The sequence below is a fragment of the Ursus maritimus genome, unplaced genomic scaffold (genome assembly GCF_017311325.1).
Source record: "Ursus maritimus isolate PB19 unplaced genomic scaffold, ASM1731132v1 scaffold_17, whole genome shotgun sequence".
NCBI lineage: Eukaryota > Metazoa > Chordata > Mammalia > Carnivora > Ursidae > Ursus > Ursus maritimus.
Genome location: NW_024424119.1, coordinates 56,122,946 through 56,138,277, shown reverse-complemented (window position 1 = coordinate 56,138,277; position 15,332 = coordinate 56,122,946). Strand labels below are relative to the sequence as shown.

General features: G+C 42.0%; 1 protein-coding gene across 2 annotated transcripts in view; it reads left to right on the top strand.

Annotated features, from left to right (window-relative positions):
• Nucleotides 1–917: 917 nt before the first annotated feature.
• Nucleotides 918–15,332, top strand: part of SETX (senataxin) — an 86,908-nt gene continuing 72,493 nt past the window's right edge. The window contains exons 1-5 of one of the 2 annotated variants that reach the window (XM_040632104.1): nucleotides 918–1,044; nucleotides 1,893–2,008; nucleotides 6,993–7,176; nucleotides 8,610–8,820; nucleotides 10,733–10,842. In XM_040632104.1, the coding sequence (XP_040488038.1) occupies nucleotides 7,000–7,176; nucleotides 8,610–8,820; nucleotides 10,733–10,842 (498 nt within the window). In that variant the 5' untranslated portion in view covers nucleotides 918–1,044; nucleotides 1,893–2,008; nucleotides 6,993–6,999. Of the gene's footprint in view, nucleotides 1,140–1,892; nucleotides 2,009–6,992; nucleotides 7,177–8,609; nucleotides 8,821–10,732; nucleotides 10,843–15,332 lie in introns of both variants that reach the window. The other variant, XM_040632105.1, reaches the window with a different exon arrangement.

The following is a 15,332-nucleotide window of genomic DNA, read 5'->3' as shown; positions in this document are numbered from 1 at the left end:
ACTCCGGGGGGAGGGGGGCGCGGCAGAGAAGCATCGAGAAACGAGGCGAGTAACGGTCGTTCCTCGCGCTGCCCCGCGCGGTGCGGGGACAGTTCACGTGCCGCAACGGACAAGAGCGGGGGGAGGGGAGGCCGCCGAGCCACGCCCCCTTGCTGGAAGGTTCTTCCCGCCCGCCCACGCCCCCGGCGTCCACTCAGTCTTCGGCGACGGGTCCCCGCGGTGAGGCCGTCGCTGCCCCGCCAGTGCCCGCCGCTCCGCTTCTCGGTAGCGTCGGTTGGCACCGGTCACTGCTCCGCGATTCCGCCTCCTCCACCAAAGCAGAGGCAGGTGGAGACACCTCGCTTTCCAAGTCAGGGGTAGGCGGTAAAAACCGGTAGGCTTTCCAGTGGTGTTCGCTGCTGTCTTTACAATACTTCGTGTATCCGTTTTCTGTAATACCAGGTGTATATAGCCCCCCAAATTAGGTGTTGATTACATATTGTTATATTTTAGGTATTTAAAGGCGATCAAAAAAGGAAAAAAAAAATCCTTCCCGATCTGTAACACACCGTGTTGAAGCACCAGAGGCGCTGAAAGGAGAAGAAGAGGGACGCAACGGAAAAGGCAAGGTGATAGGCGCCCAACCCGCCCCGAGATAGGTGCATCAGGGCGCGGCCGTAACCGGAAGCAAGTCCTGGGCGGGGCCGCGCTCAAGGCTCCGCAGCCAATGCCCCGCCCTCCCAACACGGGCGTTCCCGATTGGCCGAACCTGGCATCTCGGAAGTGACGCACACTGCCTCGGCCTCCCGGCGGAGCCCGGGAGCGCCTCTTCCCACGCTCCGCCCCTCGGCGCACCAAAACAAGAAAGCGGAGGCCGGGGCGGGGCCTGCGTTGGGCCAACGCCGCGCGCGCGGGGCAGGGGAGGAGCTTTAGAGCGCGGCGCCGCCGGGTTGGGTGGCCGGGTGGGGACGGAGGCGCCCGGGTGAGGGCCCGTACATCCGCCCTCGGCCGACTGTTGAGCCGAGGCATGGAGGTGGGCTAGCGGCCGACGCGAGGCCGACCGGGGTGAGGAGAGCGGCGGGCTCGAGGCCGCGGGCCCGGCGGACGTGAGCGCTCGCGCGCGACCGGTGCGCGCGGGGCCGCGTGGAGTAACCGCCGCGGTGCGTGAGGCCCGGGCGGGTGGGGGAGGGGCGGCGCGAGCGGGGCCGCTTCACTCAGGAGGGCCGCGGCGCCGGAGGCTGGAGCAGCCCGCGGGCGCCTCTTGCAGCCCGGGGTCCCGGGCGTCGAACCGCCGCCCCTCCCTTGCCGTCGTCCCCACTGCGGTCTCGTGCGAGCTGCCTTAGGTCTGGCCACTGCGTAGTTTCTTTGGGGGATGAGTCGGGGGCTCGCGGGGACAGCCTCCGTCCTCGCGCCCCGGGGTCCTCCTCCGCCTTTCCGAGAGTGCGCTTGTCCCGGATGCGTTCCCCTCCCCACCTGCAGGCGCCGGCGGCCGGCGGAGGGGCTTTGTCCGCCTCCCCGCCTGCCGGGGCTGCTAGGGGCCGAAGACGCGCTCGGCCCGGCGGGAACCAGGCGCGGGGCTGGAAAGGGGAAGAGCCCCCAGTTAGGAGGAAGAGTTACTGGCGGACCGAGGGCTGTTTTCCTGCTCTCGCTGATTTGGGGGGTGTTGGACGAGGTGCCCAGCTGTTCCCTGCGCGGGGACAGTCCCCTGTGGAGCTGGTCCCCCTGCGGGGTTAGAAGCGCACTCGCACCTTCCTCAGACTCGGGTGCCCACGGGCAGGCTGTCTAACCTCCCTGAGCCCGAGTCTTTTGACCGATTGGTACCATCTGCCTCCACTTCATAGGATTGATGAGAATGATGCTCAGATGTCGTAGAAAAACCACTTCATCAGTTTTGTTTTTCTGTCTTATTTCAGAAATGTTCTTTTGGGGCCAGAGTCTGGGTATATGTGAGTGCAAATCCTCACCCATTCACAAATAAGCCTAGGAATCTCGACTGAGAGGATCACTTCTCTCTAGGCCATTAGCCCAGGTAATTATTTTTCAAACAAATGTTTAAGACATTTTTCCATCACTTAATATGTGTCAAGCACTGGAGTAAAATATACAAAACAGATCCTTACCCTAACAGACTCAGAATTGGTGAGGATGGAGCAAGTGAGTGGGAGAGGTGGGAGACCAAAGTGAACAGCTCAAATCGGCGCTGTAAGTGCACTGATAGAAACGTGTACAAAGTCCCGAGAGGATAGAAGAAAAGTCATCAAAGGCAAGAGATGGGAGAGGATGGGTCAGATGAGCCCCCGGATGTGGTGACACTGCACACAGGTAGCTTGTCAGATCTTTTAATCAGAGTCACTGGGGGAGGTCTTTTAAAAAATGGAATCTGAATTTTATTTATCTGCTGTCTTAAGTTCCTTTGGTGAGTCTGGTGTGCATTTAGGGTTAAGAACCAGGCAGAGGGACGAAGGGCGGGTGTTCAAGGCAGTTGAAGGAGCTTCTATAAAGGCAGGGAATACCAAATACCACGAAGCGTTTTAGGAAGTGAGGGTGCATGGCAGGAAATGCCAAAGCCAGATTAGGGAGGGCCGCCTGTGGTGAGGTCAAAAATCAGAACTTTATCCCCAAACTGTAAGAATTCAGAACTCAGTTTTTGCTTTGCCCTTCAGCAGCAGGAGGAAGAATTGGTGGTGGCTGAAACAAGAGCCAGAGACATTTAGGTTTCTGTAATCCACACAGATGGTGAAAATGTATTCTACTTGGGCTGTGGCAGTGTCACTGAGAATAAAGGGCAGATATAATAAGGGAGATAGACTTCATGGAATTCATGAAGATGGGGGCTAAGGGAAGGAGAGTATAGGATAATTACCAGGTAACTGATTTGAAAACTGAAGGAATCGCAATGCCAGCCTACAGGGTAAATAACAGATTTAAGGGAAGGGTTTTATTCTGTTTTTGACTTTGAGGTGCCTGTCAGCTGAGGAGAGGTTGACTTCATGCAGTTGGATACTGAATAGAAATTGTAGGTTAGGGTAGGCTGTTGTGTATTGAGTGGCTCAATTACAGTTAGACATCACATTGAGAGTTCTACATACATTCTCAGTCTTTGGGTGGCTTCATTATGGGTAGTAACGCAAGCAGTGGTTTGAATTAGGTCACCCAGAAAGAGGATGTCAGTGAGGAGTCCTGAGGCATGCCTTTGGAAACTGATATTGAGAGGGAGAAAAAAGGAAAAGGTGATAGTGAAGAAGATGAGGTGAAGGAAATGAAAGGAGAATGGTGTGTTGTCTTAGCTAAGGAATGCATGGTCAGCATTGCCGTATGCTTCAGAGGAGGCAAGTAAAGAACTCTGGGATTTCGTAAGACAGAGATTATTAGGGACTTTGGGAAGTCACGCAGTGAAATGTAAGGGTAGAAGCCAGATTGCCTAGCAGTTGAGGAAGTGAATCTAGACCACTTTTTAAAGAAGTTTAGCTGAGAAAGGTAGACGGAAGTGACTGCTATTTGAAGTTTCTGGCCAGCTAATACTGAGAAATGATATCCCCAGGGCAAGTGTTTGGAAAGTCGGTCCATACCTCGGGTGAGGCATCCTATATCACTGACAAATCAGCTCTCTTCCTGATGCTCAGAGTGCAGCTCTTACATCTGTTGTGCAGTTTGAGGGTCCCCTGGACACCACCATCTGTGGCTCAACAGTGGTTCCAGGCAGTTAAAATATGATGAACAAAACTGACTTTCAGAAGAACTGAGTTGTGCAAAAGCTTACAGGATTTTTGGTCATCTACCTGCAATTTTCCCTTAAAAGAAAAATTACATTATATACCTCTAACTGTCAGGCCCGTGATGATTTTAGATTTGGGGACATAACCACCCATTTATCGCCTTTCGAGAGGGATCATGGAAACGCTTTCTGTTGTTGACATGCTCTGTAGCCCTATTTTCTGAGTCCAGGCACTCATCTGTTCTATGACAAGCGAGAAAATTTAGTCCTGCTGTCTGGGGTATGGAAGTAGGCTAGCTCTCTGAGTGAGTGAAATAAAAAGACTTCTTAATTTTCTTAATAGAAAGTTTTGTTAAGTGTTAGTTATTTTAAAGGTACACCAGTTTATTTGTATTGTAGATCCTTAATTTTGTCAAAGTTCTGATTGACTGCACAAATCCTGCTTGACACAACTGACGATGTTGTGAATCTCCAAGGAGTTTCACTTTCTATTCTTAGATCTTAGCTCTTCTAAGTTCACTCCCTGCTTTGAATTAGATCACCGGAAGAAACAGCTTCTGCGGACTTTTAACTTCCTAGTATTATGATTTTGGCCTTTTACGTGTAAGAAACTCTTCTTTGAATAAAATAATTTTATATTCTGCAAACCCATAATATCCGTTACGTTACTTGGTATTCCCTCGTTTGCTGTGCACTTGCAGGGGTGGGCATCAGTACAATGTAATTGAATTAGAATCAGGAAAGAGTAGGATTCTCCAGCCGAACTAGCATACTTTTTTTATTTTTCAAGTGAGGATTTTATTTTTCAAGGGAAGACACATTATTTTTTTTTTGCTCTGCTTTTCAAGAAGCTCCTAATTTAGGGCTTAGGGAAATTTTCTTATACATTAGTTTTGATTTCTCCTTTTTAACGTCCTTTTCTGTGTGCTTTCTAACTGTCCCTTTTTATACGTCCTTTTCAGCTTTAATGTTGAAAGTCACCCTAAGTTCTTTTCAGAAGCATGGAAAAAGCACACAATTAGTACTTTAATAAATTAATTTAAAAAATTCACAAGACAAATGTATTTGATTTTACTTATGTATTTATATATAATTCTTTAATCAATGATGTAAGAAGAAAATAAGGAATTTTTTAAAAATCAGCTTATTTTAGGAATTGGCATTGTGCCAAAAAAGCCTCAGCCGTGAAATACAATTTCTGTCAAGATGTCATTGACTTTCTGTTAGCAGAGATTTTGCACTCTTGAGTTTTAGGATGATAATGCATTAGAAAATATCACACTGCCAGGTTTTTGTATCCAAATATTCAGTGACTTCCCTGAAAGGAAACGTTTTAGGTATTTCTTTCCTGTGGATTTCCCATGAATTTTAAACCACCAAAACAACACATTACATATCTCTTTATGCACTTTATGCATATCTGTGCTTTACACATTAAAAAAGGTAGGACTTTTTTGTGTCCCACTAACCAATTTTCATCTCCTTGAGGATGGTATCACCCCTGATGAGAATGCCTGGGTTAGGTCCATCCAGTTTTGAAATGGAGTTAGTTGTTAGCGTACAGTTTATACAGTTAGGTTTGTAACTTGTTTTCCATTAATTAGGATGATGTATTTGTTGGATAGTTATTTTAAGGTCAAATTTCTGAAGATCAGGCTTGTTGGGTATTTTTCTGGCCCAATTCCCAATAAATCATCATTTTCGTATGAAAGAACACTTGCTGCTTCTTGGGTGTGGTTTTCTTCGTTGTTGCCGACTGGCTGATAGCTGTGTAGATAATTGTCACTTTGGATTTGTCTGATGTTTTTCTCATGAGTAGACTGGGGTTATGGGTTTTGGAGAAGCACCCTAGTGTTGAAGTTCCTTCCTCAGGACATTAGGTGAGGGGTTGTCAAATTCCCGTGAGGTGAGCCTTGAAATGGTTAAGTTTGTGTTTGCCAGATGTCTCCACTGTAATGTTACAGTATCTCCCTTTCCATACTCTCTTCTTTGGCTGGCGGTGAGTCAGCAAGTCCAGCCCACACTCAAGGTGGGGTGGGATTAAGCTCCACTTCTTGGAACAGAGAGTAGCTATATGTATTATTTGGAATTCTGTAAGGAAGGTTGGTCTCCCACCTTTGCTTATTCATTCAGTCATTTATAACCCTGTGGACTCAGATGTATCTAGACTTGGTAGTAATCCACAATTACATTGTTTATTTTGTTGGTCAGATTGTTTCAGCTCTGGCCATCCACAGCTCTTTCAGGTTGGCTCCAATGTCCCCTTGACATGCCCACATCCTTTTGTATTTTGAGTACTTTATGGTATTTCCAGGTTCACCTTGTATTTTTGTTAGGCATAATACACTGTTTACTGATGGTGAGCTTTGTATTTACCTTTATATGCATTTAGTTAGGGGTAAAAATATAGCATTTTATTTTTATTACACCTCATTGGAATTGGAGATCTCTTTGGATTTTGGCTTCCATCCTATTCACTAATCCACTCAGTTCTGTGCCCTCTGTAGTTCTGATAAACCCGCCTCATTTGTGTATCTTTATTCAAACCTTTGACACATTTGGTTCTTGGGATTTCTTCTTGTTTCCCTGGTACCTTCCTGTTACTTTGCTCTTTTTGAGACTGTTAGGATTTGGAAACCCTTTCACGTGAGTTCGGATGGTAGACGCTCTGATGGTATTATACAAACAAAAAGGTGGAGACAGTCAAAAATCCTAAGTATCAAACTTGGTAGCGATAGGCTATGTACATTTGTAGCTATGACGGCTTACAGTGGGTTGTGGGCAGCAGTTCATACACAATGTGTGCGGAGTTTTGTATCTGTACCTACTATACCAGAGAAAGTTCTCTTGAGTTTTGTTAAATACTTACGGATTTTTATGTTTCCACGGATTTCTGGAAAAATGACTTCTAGGAACGTAAAGGTTCCCTGAACTTTTGGCGTGGCTCCAGTACATCACTAGAACACTCCCCAAATCTGTAATTTGAAGGCATTGATAAGTTTTTGTCTCTGTTCCATTAATACTACACAGTTTTGAGCTTTCTCTATAATACAATTATGTATTGCATGATGTTTTTACTAACAGTGCCTTTGTTTCACCATCTTTTTTATGTGTCAGAGATAAAGTTTTTAAGAGTGGGCTCAGATTTGAGTTTAGTTAGTAATTGATAAGCTGGCCGGCAGAACCTTCTCGATGTGGTGGAGGCACGTTTTAAGTTGGAGACGAGGGGCACACAGAAGAGGCTTTGAAGTGGTGTTATTTTTCTGTAGTCTTTAGATGTTGTCTTTTCTGGATGCAGGTGCAGAATGAGCACATGTTGCTGGTGTACGCCAGGTGGCGTTTCCACCGTTGACTTCCTACAGCGCTATGCATCCAAGAGTCACTCCAGTGAATTTCAGACAGCTGATGAAGACCTCTGCTACTGCTTAGAGTGTGTGGCCGAATACCACAAAGCAAGGGATGATCTGCCATTCTTGCATGAGGTAATTTACACTCGATGGACAGTACTTTTCAAAGCTTTTGATAACAAGAGGAGAAACCCAAACTCTTTTGGAAGCATTCAGGAGACAGGATTGACGGATGGAATTGAGTTGAAACCTTAAGCAGAATTTTAGGATTCCTCACTTTTAGTCATTGTGATATAAAACAATTTTATGAAATGACATTTGGAGTTTGTTTTCAGTTTATGTTTTTTAAGTCTGTATATATATATATTTTTAAAGATTTTATTTATTTATTTGACAGAGATAGACAGCCAGCGAGAGAGGGAACACAAGCAGGGGGAGTGGGAGAGGAAGAAGCAGGCTCATAGCAGAGGAGCCCGATGTGGGGCTCGATCCCATAACGCCGGGATCACGCCCTGAGCCGAAGGCAGACGCTTAACCGCTGTGCCACCCAGGCGCCCCTAAGTCTGTATATTTGAGTGTTACATTCATGTATCTCAGTGGCTTGGGTTATTTTATTGGTTGATTTTTTTTTCTTTTCATTTCTTAATGGGTAGATGGTATAAATTTTTTTTTTTTAAAGATTTTATTTATTTGAGAGAGAGAGACAGCGAGAGAGGGAACACAAGCAAGGGCAGTGGGAGAGGGAGAAGCAGGCTTCCTACAGAGCAGGGAGCCCGATGCGGGGCTCGATCCCAGGACCCTGGGATTATGACCTGAGCTGAAGGCAGGTGCTTAACGGCTGAACCACCCAGGCGCCCCGATGGTATAAACTTCTAAGGGCAGGTGTATTTGTTGTCACAAAATGAAACATAATTTTAAATATGTGGCTTTGAATTTTTGGTTTATTACATGAAAAACACAATCAGACTGTAGAAGTATGTACAGATATATAGAAAGGAGGAGAGGCTGATTAGTTATGAATCTGTTGAGAAAACCTTTGGATTTACAAAGTTTCCTAGTTACAAAGCTAACCAGTGCCTTTATGCTAAAGCTAATGTTTTAAGGTGGGTACCTACGGCTGGACCATGGAAGTGAATACAGAGAAGGCCTGGTCATGCCTTTGACAGAGAAGCTCTAACTTCTCATCCCTGCCCCCTTCTTTGGGGGAGGGGACATGGAGCCCAATGCAGGGCTTAAACTCATGACCCTGAGATCAAGAGCTGGAGGCTTAACCAACTGAGCCTTCCAGGCGCCCCATCATTCCCTTTTTAAGAGTTTGATAAGGGATGTTGAAATATTTATAGCAAATCTCTGCAAGGACAGTGTTTACACATCTCATGTTGTATGTACTATATATCATAAAAGTAGTCTTATTTAGTGACTGTTTTCTTCAAGTCTAATGCGATATCTACTACTACTTTAAGTTTCTGTATTTTTATACTTAGAAAGCTTTCTAAAAAGATCATGACATCCGGTGTTTTGTTGGTAATAAGATATAAAGCATACTACCCATTTTTCTTTTTCTGTAGGTTTTATGGGAATTAGAAACCTTACGTCTCATAAATCACTTTGAAAAATCCATGAAGGCAGAAATTGGAGATGATGATGAATTATATATAGTAGACAACAATGGAGAGGCACAACTGTTTGACTTTACTGGCCAAGACTTTGAAAATAAGCTTCGAGTTCCTCTTCTTGAAATACTGAAATATCCTTACCTGCTTTTACATGAGCGTGTTAGTGAGTATCATGGGCGTTCCACAGGTTTTATCAGTCTTTTTGAAGAATTGTAAAAGCTTAGTTTTATCTGTATTGAAAATCTGTTGTTAAACATATAATTAGGATACTTCATACTTTCTCCCAACATTTTAGTATGGAAGTTTCCAAACATACAGAAGAAGAGTGAGTGAGACGGTGAACACCATATACGCATCATGTACATTCTAAGCTGCTGACATCTTGCTGTGTTTGCTTTATCACACGTTTACTCATCTGTCCTTCAGTTAATTTTCGTTCTTGTATTTTGTCTATAGCAAATTTCTCAGCGTTGGCATATTGACATCGTAGACTGGATACTTCTAGTTGTGGGGGCTGTGCTGTCCGTTGTAGGGTGTTCAGCAGCATCCCTGGCCTCTGTCCGCTAGATGCCAGTAGCACTCCGCTCTTTCCGCTACCCCTGACAACCAGATGTCCCCTGAACGTTGAGGGGGCGGGCGGGTGGGGGAGGAGGCAAAACCGTCCATGGTTGAAAACTTCCGGTCTGTAGTAACTTGCACTAGTTGCCATGGCATGGCATATTATGGCTGCCTGGGTTTGGGTCATTTACATCTGCATGTCTTAATGTGAATCTCATAAAAGGGAAGACATTTGTATGATCTAACAGAATAGCAATACCTTTTTTCCCCCAAATAATAATATCTCTAAGCTGTCTAGTCCATATTCAGATTTTCCCAGTAGTTGCAAATTGAGGATCTTGGTTGGTTTGTTTAAATAAGAATCCAATCAGGAATCCTATCCAATCATATATTGCCTTGGTTCATATTTTGTACGTCTCTTTGAATCCCAAAGAGTCAACTTGTGCACATACACACTTTTTTTTTGCCATAACCTTGACTTACTGAGACCATGTAGTTACTTTGTAGAATAATGTACAATGCACTTTTCTGGATTTTTTAGATTGCTTCCTTATGATGCTATTTAACGTTTTTATCCTCTGTATTTTCAGTAAACTGAAAAGTAGATCTAAAGATTTAGTTAGATACATCAATTCTTTCTAAATAAGTTCTAAATAATTAGGTTTTAAAATTCTAACAAGTCAGTTTTCAAGCATTTATTAATGGATACTCTATCCAAGAAAAGCACATAAATGATCGTTTTTCACCAGCCAAACACACCTATGTAGCCAGCACCTACATCAAGAAACAAACCCTCAATACCCAGGCGCTTCCTTCATGCTTTTCCTGTTGTTATCACTCTNNCCCAAAGCTGTCCTCCATCACTAACAATATTCCTTGAAGTTTGAGAAAGTCGATTCGTTAGGTGGGGTAAATGTAGAAGTCCATTCAGGACACTTCTGAAAGAGTAGGATGGAGATTTCCGTCAAGTAACAGGAATCTGAACAGTGCAAGTATGGATAGACTTGTGGAACAGCGTCGAGTCCGGAAATGAACCAACCATATTTGAAAGCTTGTTCGATGATGGTAGCTTTTCAAACCAGTGGAGAAAGTGGATTATTCAATAAATGAGAGTAAGACAAAATAGCCAATTGTGGGGAAAGCTCACTTTATCACTAGTACCAGATAAAGTCCATGTGGATCAAAATGTAAAATGCTGATGGAACTGGACTTCTAGCCATACTTCTAAGAAGATACCCTATGGATATAATAATGCCCAAATGTAAGAAAAAATGTGTATGCCAGTAAAGTCAGGGTAGTTTATAGGAACACACCGTGATCAATCACACTAGATTAGTCTTTCAGATAGGGAAATATTGTTATGTGATCAGCATTTTTAACGCCTCATTTAAAAAAAAGAAAAAAGAAAAGAGCAACTTTATTTACTTACAGAACAACCAGAAGAGCCAGATTTAGGGACTCTTGATAAGCTGATAAGATTTATGTCTTACATTTACTGTCTTATTTTTTCTATTTAGATGAATTATGTGTTGAAGCACTTTGTCGGATGGAACAAGCTAATTGCTCCTTTCAGGTTTTTGACAAACATCCAGGCATCTATTTGTTTTTGGTCCATCCCAATGAAATGGTGAGTATGAGTGGTAGGCAATGAAAGGATATATTTTTTGCACATATAGATAGCTATAATAGAGGGTTTGGGTGTATATTTTGTTTACAATTTTAAACTGTTATAAATGTATAATCACACCCCTCCAAAGGTAAATGTTTCTGTGGAGCAGCATTGGAGCAGAAACACAAAGTGATAAATGGTGGAAACCTATGGGCCTGGGTGGCCGTAGGTAGTCAGGGATGGTTTGTCAGGAAAACAGGAATCCCAGGTGTACTCCAGGTCAAGGCCTGTGCTCACCATAAAGGTGAGACCCCTGCCTGTGAAGGAAAGTGGACAGATAGTACAGCCAGGTGCCCTCTGGGCCTGGCCTTTTACAGCTGCACAGCAATAGAGGAAGCGGGTCCAGCCAGGCCCCCAGGATCTGAGCCAAGCCCTCACAGGCTTTGTGACTGAATCTGCATTGTCCTTTAAGTGACCAGTTGTCGGGAGTCCTGAGCTGCTGGTGTTAGACTGCTGAATGAAGTCCTTGAGAGAAGAATTCAGATGATGTTGTCAGGAATGTATCAAGTTGATTGAATACTGTGGTAAAGTGTATTATTTAAAAACAACAATAACAACTAAGTTCAAGGAAAGTGAATATATCAGTAATACTTGGATTAGGTGGTGTCAACATGACAAGGTTGGCAGGCAAGGAGACGAAAATGCAAGAGTATGGATCTGGTTAAGAGCAGAGCTAGGTAGTGAATTATCTTAAATAATGAACTTATTTAGAAAATGCTTTAAAAGAAATAGAAATAGTTCATACATATAAACAGGTTTAAAGATACTCTAATATAAGTGGGCTGAATTTGTCAGTTAAAAGACAAAGATGGGATTACAAAAGAAATAAAATCCACATAGCTTCTAAGAGAAACACTTAAAACATAGGGTGCAAAAAGATTGATGTAGAGATGGAAAAACAACTAATAGGCAAATACTGACCTAAACAAAGCGGTGAAGCTATTGTAATATCAAATAAAATAGACATTTGGATAAGGATGGATAAGGTTACTACATAATACAAAGTTCAATTCATCAAGACCGTATAGCATTTTTAAACAAGTAATACGCTGGTTAAAATAGGCTCAAGTAAATGATGCAGTTATTGGTAGAAGAACTACAAGAAGGGACAGTAGGCTCCTTATTGTAAAAGATTTTCGTGTCCTCGTCGATATTGAGTCAGTAGACCCGTAAAGACCCTAGCAAGGAAGGCAATATGTATATGAGGTAGTTACAAACGTAACCTAATGAATATATATGTGAACTGGGCATCTAACCATTTTTTCAAATATACGTTGAACATGACAAAAGTGATCACATACCGAGCCATGATCAATGTTTGAACACGTTTCAAGGACTACCATGATCTCTGATCATAACACAATTTAGATCGAAGTCAATGAGAAGGTAATTGAGTTTCCACATTTTGAAATTAACTCATGCTAAAAAAGAAATCATCAGGACTTAAGAATACCCAGAACTGAGTCATAATGAAGATGCTGCATGAAAAAATTGTAGGATGTAGCAAAAGAGGTGCTTCCAGAGGAATTTATAACTTTAATTATGGAAAAGAAGAAAGCCTCAAAATTAATGAGGTGATTATTCAAAATAGATTATCCTGATTTTAATGTGTCCTTCCAGAAAAAGAATACTCTTAAATTTATCCTGTGAAACAAGTAACAAGACATAAATAACAAAAACATAATAGCATAAAAACATAGATAATAAGACATAATAACAAAAACAAGACACCTAACACATTAAGGGTAAATTATGGTCATTGATATGCAAAAATCTTAAAATATTAGAAAATCTATAAATAGAATTTTACCTTACTAACAAGTTAAAAAACTCATATGTTTGATTGGATGCAGAAAAACCATTTGATAAAATTTGACAGCCATTCATATTAAAAATGCTTAGCAAATTAGGAATGGAAGAGAATTCCATAAGCTGATGAGTTGTATCTATAAAAAACCTAAAAGAAACATTATCCAAATTGACTTTCAATGAAGCATTCCCTTTAAAATCAGAAATAGACAAAGGTGCTCCACTATCACCACTTTTTGTGGAGTATTACATTGGGATTCTGGTGAATGCAGTAAAAAAATTAGAAGAAGAAATTAGAGGCATTAGAATTTGAAAGGAAGAAGTAAAATGACATAATTTGCAACAGTAACATCATTTAAATGGGAAACCCTGAAGAATCTACAAGTTCTGAGAAATAAGTGTTTAACAAGGTGACTAAAGTATTTACAAAAATCAGTGATATTTCTGTACACAGCCGGCCAAAAACTAATAAAGATAAGTTTCCACTTATTACAGATTCAGAAAGTATTAAATACCCAGGCATAAATATAACAAAGATTTGAAACTTCTACAGGAAAATCATAAACCTTAACACAGGAAGGAGAACCTAAATAAGTAAGGAAAGACCCTGTGTTCATAAATAAGAGTCTTAGTAACAGAAAGATTGGTTAGTTTGCTCCAGATTGATCTGTAGTTTCAGAGTGTTAATAAATTCCAGCAGCGTTCTTAATGTAACACATTACGATGTTTCAGAAACATGTATATGGAAGAGGAAGGATCCGAAGTTGCCGGGACATTTCTGAGGATGTGAGGGAGACTTACTATGAAGCTCTGATAATTAAGACAATGTGTTAGTGGTGTGCAGACACTTTGGCCAGTGGAATAGAATAGAGACTCAAACAGACTCACTCATGTTTAGATCTTTGGTATTTGGTAGAGATAATATGTCAGATCAATGGGGAAAAGAAGGACTGGAAATGGAAATGATACAAAGCTTTCTCTATGGGGAAAAGCATATATTTAGCATATATTTAAGTCATACTTAAAACATGTATTTAAAAACTCGAGATTAAATGTCAAAAATAAAATGGCCAAACTCTTGGCAGAAAATAAGGTATATATCATCGAGATTTTGGGGAAAGGAAATCTTTCTTAAAAAGAAAGCATTGGTTATAAAAGGAAGGCTGATAAACGTGACTCTATCAAAATTAAGAACTTTTGTTTATCAAAAGACATCTGAAAGTGAAAAGACAAGTTAAAAATTGGGAGAAGCTATAAACAACACTAACAAAACCCCCAAAGAAAAATGGAAGACCTGAACAGGCATTTCCCAGAGGAGGAACTTCTGTGGCTAATAGATACATGAAGGGCGGTTTGACATTGATGACAAGGAGGTAGTAAAACCGCAGCGAGTATTTTGGAGTGTGTGCTAGTTTGAGGCTCTAAGGATTAGGATGTGGATCTGCAGAACCTCATTGCTGGTGGAAGTGTAAATTGGGACAGGAGATTACTTTGGCGTTGTCTAAATTTGAACATTCCTATGTCCTATGATCTGGTCAGGAATGACTGAGTGTATATGTAAGAGAGATACTCTTGAACATTTGTAACAGGAGGCATATATAAGAAATTCTGGAGCACCATACTCAGAATTCACAAAAACCTGCAAACAACTGGGATGCCTGGAGGTGGGGGAGTCTGTGAATAAACTGTGAAGTATCTTCACATGGGAATATCATGTAGCAAACTAAACAAACTATCAACTTGAAACAAAGTGGATGAATCCTGGTGATGCAACATTAAGTGAAATAAAGTCTCCAAAGATTACATATAGGAGGAAACCCTTTTTATAAAGTTAAAAATAAAATGAATATTTACAGGTAGATACCATAATTATGTTAAAAAAAAATAAGCAAGGGGATGAAGAACATGTATTGAGATGACAGTCACATCAGGTTGGAAGGGGCAGGAAGATGGGGGCATGGGCCCCATATAGTTAGATGCATGCTGCAGTGAAGGGGCCTTAGTTTTTGTGTTAGATGGTGAGTTTATGGATGCGTGTTGCATTAATAATAAAAATTAAAATTTAAAATTGAGCTACGCATGGACCAAAGATGAAAGTGTGTATGAATAAAAGGTTATAGTATAATTCTCAGGTCTTATTCCCTAACACTCATCCAAAAAAGATGTCAGCAAAAGACTTCAATCTCTGTGTCTCTATAAACTGAAAAATGTTCTTCCTCCAAAACACTTAGATACGCCAGATACAATGTGACAGGGTTTATAGGCCTGTCCGAGAAGGCAAGAGTACAGGACAGGGAACTGGAGCCCAGAGTAGAAGGTGGACAGTGGAGACACAGCCGTTCAGAGAGTGTTAGCCCAAGTTAGTAAAACCTAGACGTGTGGGTTTAACAGATGTATATTAAGGCGTTGAAATAGGGAGTTAGAGGGGTCTCTAGCGCAAAGCAGACTTTTGATGGGCCACACCCTCAGCCAGAAAGGTAGTAGAAAATAACTCACGGGTGACTGAAATGTGTCTGTCTCTGAAATCTGGGTGAGGAAGAAAATGCTTCCCTGAAAATCTATAACCAAAGCCCTCTCTTCATAAGAGAGGTTCCTGTTTGCTTGCTTGATACTTGCAGAAACCATTACAAATCCTTTCC